Raw genomic sequence first — 7410 nt, forward strand, 5'->3', positions numbered from 1 at the left:
TTTTGCAGCAAAACTAAAGTTATCCAATTTTCCCACTAAACTAGTGTTAATATGCAAAAATCTTTACAATATTTTGTTTAAACATACCGTAATAACATTGCTGTGAACCAGTCTGATTGTGCTGCCAATATTACATTGTTTTAAGGAAGGATGCATTTCATTTACAGCTTTTTGGTTTATGATTTTTGAGAATTGAACAATTTACAGCTATTTCAAAGTACGATTCGTTGACTATGACGTTATAGTCGTTATAGTTATCGACCGGTACTGATGTAAAATGACCAAAAGATGTTAACACATGCCTCAATTTGCTCTGATAATATCGCGCATCTAGATATATATATGTGATGTCTGTTCTGGTCAAGTGCGTTATTTTAAGACATTTGACGTCATGGGTGTTTATATAACAAGACGACCATTATTATGTCTCATACTCCATGTGCAATTAATTACAAGTATATAGAAGTATTTTATATATTTATATGTCCCATATTGTCAGTCTCTGACTTCTACTTTTGCTCAAAGAAATGAAACTGGCAATGATGATTAAAATGAATTTGGGTTAACAATACTTAAAATAATGTTTGAATTTATAAATGTGGCATAGAAAAAAAGAAGAGAAAATGACACAAACACCACTGCATTAAGATCCAAAGTCCAATTAAAGTCTTGGATTGAGCACTTTTATTGGGTTTCATTAGGACGTACAAGTGTACTTACATTGATGTAGCCAATCAACAAGAATGAATACTGCTTTGTAACACACATTTCAAATAAATACATGCTTTTTTTTAGCATCACACACCTACTTTTGTCTTTATTTTCACTTGGCCATTTTCTCTTACACCTGAGATGGGCCTACTGATGTCATCACTTTGCAGACATCTCAAAGTACCTTCAATTTTCCTCTCTATTCTTAGCAGATTTCATCTGCTGCTATCTTAGTCTCTCTCTTTATCATTGGACCCATTCGGTCATCAGCAATTATTTTTCTCCACACAAATTTCCATCTTGCAACAGACCAAAGCAGAATTAACCAAAACAAGGGGACACTGGAATGATTATGGAGGAAAGAAGGAAAGGACAAAGCCTTGAAGCTTTCAGCCAAGGAGAGAGACAACAGCTCTCATTGCTGGATGCGACGCAGTGACTGCACCTGGAATGACTGCGCATGGGAGCCCCATTCTCTGTAATGCTTGTACTCGCCACCATGGTGATCACACTCCAGAATGTACTGGTAACCACGGTAACCAGGGAATTGGTAGCACACCCAGCTGTTGCAAAAATAGATGTGAGAAATGTCAATTTTGTGTTAAAATTAAGTTGAACAATTCGGATCTTCTCTCAAAATCCGAGCAATCATCCTATTATGAATGTGCCAAACTTACGCGCCACTCTGAACCTGCATGGATCCAATCTCATTGGTTCCCCAGCCCATGGCCTGCAGTGATGGGTAGTCATCATTTACCTCCCACTGGCATCCCATAAAGTTCTCTTTCTCAAACACCACCATTTTAGACTCCTTGTGGCTCTGTCAAAATTCCAGTGTAAGTTGCGTAAACATGCTGCCTTGTTATTTTTAGCACTAAATAGCAGTAATTCAACTCTAATGATAAGTGAATCGGGCTGTGTGCTGTGCAATTCTGAATCATTTTCAAAGATTGGAGAAAAACTCACAGCAGAGCAGATGGGGCGGAAGGACATCATCCTCTCAGTGTGATAGGCAATGTTGCCACTCCACGACTCCCAGTTAGGGTACTCCCCTCTCTCCAACACAAACTGCTGTCCACAGAAGCTGGAGTGTTCATATCCTGCCCAACTATCCCACAAACAGTTAAAGACTTAACACTTGAACTCCCAGGTTTTCTTTTTAACTCTCATCCGAATTCTAGTAAGAAAAAACATTTGCTTACTGCCAGGAAATCTAATGAAATGACTGATAGAATCTTCCTCTTTTGGAAAAAAAATGCATGTGCAAAACAATTGGTGATTCCAGAAAGCCAGCCTATATTTTATCAAAGCTGATTTAATTTACTCTGCTGGTCTTGCTAGAATCTTTGGTACAATCACAGAATACTTTTAGGGCACAGTATTGGCCTTTTATTAAGTTTACACTATTATATATGCATTGCTGTTTGCATTGCATTGATTAGTATTCTTCAATATTACTTGAATTTAGTGTTATTCTATTTTTAAATAGACTTGCACCCTAATTCCATTGTGTCTGCAACGTACAGAAATAATAAAAATATTATTTTTTTAAAGTATTCTAAAAAAAAGAGACAGATAAAATAGAAAAAAACAGCTGCAAAACAGATATAACATCAGTAATGTTGAAGTCTCTTAACTTTGGAGTACTTTAAGATAGACTTTTGAGATACAGTATGACAGCCACCTCACAATTTAGTGACATTTTTTGTTTCTGATGACTTACGCGCCACACTCCACCTTCAGGGAGCGAATGTTGTCAGTGCCAGACTCCATGATGTTCTGGCAGGAGGAGGTAAAGTCGAGACGCTTTCCCTGGAAGTTCTCTTGGTCATAAACTGTTATCTGAGGTGGACATTAAGTAAATGGATATACTGATGTTTTGATACGCCATTGGTTAGGGTTAAGATAATACCAAGCATGACTTTTGATCAATTTTGGTACTAAATAATGTTCTACCCGTAGAACCAAGACTCACCTTCCATGGTCCCATTGGGTTAGGATTATTTTGAGTCATGTTGTTGTTTCTCGTAGGAGGGATTTACCTTTAGAGCAGAATAAAAGTGTTTTTTTTTTAATTGGCATTGGAAGGCACAGAGAGAATCAAATTCTAAAATTATATTAATGAAACAAGTTTATTTTGATAGCAATGTACTGTAAAACAATTGAAGAACTACCCTTACACAGATAATGTTCATTTGACAGTAGTACCTTACTGTATATTGTATCATCCTACTGAAGGAAGTTGTGTTTGTATTTTCAGAATATTAGAAATGTTAGTGTTACCAACAGATTCTTTGGTATACGTACAGTACTGTAGATGTACAGAGGATTCGTTAAACTTATATGTCCTCCTATGGCTCGTCACAGTCGCACTTATACATTTATTTGTCTCAGCAGAAACAGCAAAGGCATTGGACGCAAAAATGTATAGAGACAATGCTCTGCTATAGGCTGAATAGAATGAAGGCTTACCTGACAAGGCCCCAAAGAATAGCAACGCAGTGTTCACAGGGGGGTCTTCCACAATAACGCCGTTCTGACCTTAGAGCATATGGGGCTATTTATACACAGAGTGCTGAAAAGTGACAGAGATGGTCAGTCCCGACTTTGGTCAGCACATTGCTGCTCGCGGCATTGTTTGGCCCTGAGCTGCTGGGCTTTAATGTACCGGAGTGAAATTGGATGAAGGGCAGCATGCCCAGTGCAGATAAGTAAAAGTTGAAAAAGAACAGCTGGATAAACACTTCACCAACCACAATCATGATCACCGCCAGAAAGTGAGAACAATGTTAATTGGGGACATAATTTCATGTTGTGTTTTCTTGTATAGAGAGCTTTTCAGTCTAATAAGGCTACTTACAGTACATTATTAAGTCCATGTCTGTCCCTCTTGCTGCTCTAACCTTTACTGACTTCTTTGTGCCCACATGCTCATTATAATGCACATGCGTACACTGCCATAGAGAGAAGTGCATTCACTAACACATGCATGGCCGACAATGAAATAGAGTAACCAACAATTTACACTCTCTGACGACTGACCTTGTTAAACCCTCTGCAATACCCCACACATTGTTGCATTCCTAAAATAGCATATTCTCACATTCATTATTTTTTTTAAATAAATATGATAGGACTAATAATATAAATTCTGATGAGGATTATTTTTGGAAAATTACAGGTCCAATACATGTATATTGAATAACAATGGAAGATTACAATGACAATTCTTTGGAGGTAATTCCTTTTAATTCAATATATGAATGGCATTACCAGTGAGTTGTCATATCAATGCTTGTACAGCTACTCCATTATGTTATACATTTTTCATAGAGTGGAAAAAAAATGGTGGCATTTGTACAAAATATTTTGGTCATATGATAGGGTGTTTATTAGTGAGCAACTGCAGGTGTTTCAATCTGAGTACCTAAATCAAAATTATAATTTATTAGTTTAGAAAACACCAAATAATATTGGAATCCAATAAAATTTACTTGGTATTACGCATCAATGTACAAAAAAAAGAGGTTTCACATTCTTACAAAGTCTAAAGCTTCATGAAACTGCAGCAACTATTAAAATAATGGGAACCTGATGCAACTAGAATTTGCTACTGGTCTGAGGAACACTGCTCGAAATTCTAAACGACTAACAAAGTATATGAAACATGCAGTGTTGTGTGTATGTGTGCGTGTGTTTAACATTGTGCTGATGACAGTAAATGCCTTGCTTCCAACTGGGCTGTACAACAAAACACTCAGCCAAGTCAGCACGACTGTTCATGGCTTTTGAACCCTCGCTCTGCTTCAAAACAGCAACCAGCCAATCAGAAGACAGAAACCTCCCTCTGTACAATCACCCTGGATGTAAATGTATATATATATCCCCACTGGTTTTTGCTGTACATATTTAGAGCTCCATCCAGCTTAAGCTACTCGTGTTAAAGTAAGTTCTCACTATATAACCTGCAATAGATAGAAGGATGAGAATGATGTTTTCCTGTATGTGAATCTCCTTCTGTTCCTTAAGGGGACAGATGGAACATTTACATAAAATGCAGCAGGGTGTGATTTATATGTTCTTTTACAATTTAGCGCTTCACTGAGGATGTCAAACTGACAAAAAAGATAGAAGACCATCTCATTTTTGCAAGTCTTTTAAATGAAATGCAGAAATTTAGCATTCGTTTTTTTTGTGATATAGGTTGAAATGGACATTAGTCTGTTAGATTGATGTTTTGACTTAACTCAGTAAAATAAGAGTGTGATATTTTGTAAAAATGCACACTGTATTATGTGTGGTTTATGTGTGGACTATTCTGTTTCTGTGCAGATCTGATAATGTCTCATTCTGGTGCTCAAGGAAGCATTGGCAGTCACTCTGCCATGGCCCTGAGAAGTCACAAGGTACGAGTGTGCATGCAGATGAGTGGGTGACCATAATGACTCAACTTTTGTGCTTCTCCATAGATTCACCTGTATGAATTTGAAAACTTCCAAGGCCGTAAAATCGAGCTGTCCGCCGAGTGCCGGAATCTGAGCGACAAGGGGATAGAAAAAATTGGCTCCATTCGTGTTGAGAATGGACCGTAAGTCAAGAGGACAACAGTCAACTAAAGTCAAAATTGGAAATTCAATATGTAAATATGTGTGTGGTTGTTTGTGTGTTGCTGGCAGGTGGGTTGGCTTTGAGCAGCAGAACCTGACTGGGGAGATGTTCATGTTGGAGAAGGGAGAATACCCCAGATGGGATACGTGGTCCAACAGCTACAGGTGTGACCGTCTGATGTCAGTCAGGCCAGTCAAAATGGTAAGATCACTGTGATAAAATGTTAGATGTCAGTCTGATTTGAAGGTTTTTATTGTCCTTATACAAGTATAATGAGGGAGTTTGTTTATTTAGCCTGAGGCTGATCTAAATAGTTTTTGACTAGTCAGGATAACGTCTGCACTGTTTCACAAATTATTTTAACATGTAGAAATCTAACAGAACTTTAAATAGATATACGGTCATTCCAATTAGAGAGAAATACACATTAGACCAATTGTGTACATTACACTGAAATGCAAATATTTTTAAAATAACTGTGAACTGATGGGCATTATCGTTTTGGTATTCAACCTATAAAGTAGCACTTTTATAGTCAGGTTAACAAAAGTTAATATGTTCATTTTTAGGACCCCCAGGACCACAAAATTTGCCTATATGAATGCACAAACTTTGAAGGCCGCAAGATGGAGGTCAGCGATGAGGATATTCCAAGCTTGTGGTCGTATGGCTTCCAGGACCGCGTTGCTAGCATTCAAGTCACGGGTGGAACGTAAGTGTTGTGTGATTTTTTGCACTTATTGTATTGGAATTAAACTTTGGGTGTATTCCACTTTGGCTGTGATTGGTGAGCATGTCTATTTACACTATTTATGCTTCATGCCTGTCTCTTTAAAGGTGGGTGGCTTACCAGTACCCTGGCTACCGTGGTTACCAGTATATCATGGAAATGGGCTCTTTTAAGCACTGGAACGAGTGGGGTGCCCACCAACCCCAGATTCAGTCCATCCGTAGGGTGAAAGATATGCAGACCCACCGCAGAGGGTGCTTTGAGATGAACTCCGACAGCCGTTCAAGCTATGGGCTGACAGGACATTAGACTACAGGCTTAAAGGCCAAGAAACTTGCAAATCCTTCACCGACCACTTTCAATTCACAAAGTTCATTGCTTCTGAATAATATTACTGATTTTAACAGTGCTAATTGGGAGCAAATAAGCCTTTCAAAGTGGCTGTATTATTGGTAAAATGTACTAAGTAGCAATGTTCTCTGTATCCAGACCTCATATGATCGTAGGAGTTACCATGTTTCCTTATAAGTTAGCAGTTTGTGTTTTGAAATTGTTTTGGTGCTATTACGACCCTTATATTTCAATTACTCTATATCCACCCCAGTCTTTCCGGAGGATCGGTGCCAATCAGTCTGAATAAAAAGCTTCCCATAGCATAACATTACTATTATTCCAACAATTGTATGATACAATATACATACTGTGTAACCATGGACAGCTCTTGCAAACGGACATGCTTCTTCTCCAAAGAACATACAGGATCTCTGGTGGCCATCCAGAATGTCCCTTTTGCAGATATATCATCTTTTAGCTGGTCCAATTGAGCAAATCTATGTTCCCATCAAGAAGAATTATTATATTAACACATTCTCAGGGATGCTGGCATCTGGAACTATCCAATGGAAACCAATACAACTGAATAAAACAAACAAACAAGCAAACATTGTTACTTTGTCAAAGTTTTTTCCTATATTTTATCATGTGTTGATATTCCAGTGTGCATTTTTATAATGACTTCCAGAAATGGTTATATATTTTGACAAATATCATCTGCTGCTGGAAATATTAACAGAAGCCCCTAGCTAATTTTTCATCAGAATTGCCACGCATCATATTCTATTGATGGTTTAGGCCCATTATGACCATTATGATTGCTATTTATTTTTACTAACACACCAAATTTGTAAAATTAGAGAGGGAGAGGGAGAGACATCGAGAGAGGTAGGTAGAGAGAGAGAGAGAGAGAGAGAGAGAGAGAGAGAGAGAGAGAGAGACTGACAGAAAGAGTGAGAGAAAGACAGAGAGAGGGAGAGAGAGAGAAAGAGAGGGAGAAAGAGAGAGGGGGAGAGAGAGAAAGAGAG

General features: G+C 38.0%; 2 protein-coding genes across 3 annotated transcripts; one reads left to right on the forward strand and one right to left on the reverse strand.

Moving 5' to 3' along the window:
- Positions 1-661: 661 nt before the first annotated feature.
- On the reverse strand, positions 662-3304 carry cryba1a (crystallin, beta A1a). Its single transcript, XM_077723447.1, has 6 exons — positions 3184-3304; positions 2687-2753; positions 2435-2553; positions 1678-1819; positions 1389-1531; positions 662-1274 (listed from the first exon to the last, which is right to left on the reverse strand). The coding sequence occupies exons 2-6, from the start codon at positions 2723-2725 to the stop codon at positions 1127-1129; spliced, it is 591 nt and encodes a 196-aa protein (XP_077579573.1). The 5' UTR covers positions 2726-2753; positions 3184-3304; the 3' UTR covers positions 662-1126.
- A 1252-nt stretch (positions 3305-4556) lies between these two features.
- Positions 4557-6990, forward strand: crybb1l3 (crystallin, beta B1, like 3). 2 transcript variants are annotated; one of them, XM_077723444.1, is made up of 6 exons: positions 4557-4656; positions 5044-5117; positions 5181-5299; positions 5388-5520; positions 5889-6031; positions 6157-6990. In XM_077723444.1, the coding sequence occupies exons 2-6, from the start codon at positions 5052-5054 to the stop codon at positions 6356-6358; spliced, it is 663 nt and encodes a 220-aa protein (XP_077579570.1). In that variant the 5' UTR covers positions 4557-4656; positions 5044-5051; the 3' UTR covers positions 6359-6990. The 2 variants fall into 2 exon arrangements, with proteins under 2 accessions (XP_077579570.1, XP_077579569.1); XM_077723443.1 differs by lacking the exon at positions 4557-4656 and adding an exon at positions 4751-4775.
- Positions 6991-7410: the final 420 nt, after the last annotated feature.

Source organism: Stigmatopora nigra, chromosome 8 (assembly GCF_051989575.1).
Source record: "Stigmatopora nigra isolate UIUO_SnigA chromosome 8, RoL_Snig_1.1, whole genome shotgun sequence".
NCBI classification, from domain to species: domain Eukaryota; kingdom Metazoa; phylum Chordata; class Actinopteri; order Syngnathiformes; family Syngnathidae; genus Stigmatopora; species Stigmatopora nigra.

Coding starts and splice junctions, on each gene's coding strand:
- cryba1a (XM_077723447.1), bottom strand. CDS start 2,725: ATGACTCAAAATAATCCTAACCCAATGGGACCATGGAAG. Junction 2,554..2,686: donor ACCCAATGGGACCATGGAAG/GTGAGTCTTGGT, acceptor TGTCCACCTCAG/ATAACAGTTTATGACCAAGA. Junction 1,820..2,434: donor CTGAAGGTGGAGTGTGGCGC/GTAAGTCATCAG, acceptor TTTGTGGGATAG/TTGGGCAGGATATGAACACT.
- crybb1l3 (XM_077723443.1), top strand. Junction 5,118..5,180: donor TGGCCCTGAGAAGTCACAAG/GTACGAGTGTGC, acceptor GCTTCTCCATAG/ATTCACCTGTATGAATTTGA. Junction 6,032..6,156: donor ATTCAAGTCACGGGTGGAAC/GTAAGTGTTGTG, acceptor GTCTCTTTAAAG/GTGGGTGGCTTACCAGTACC.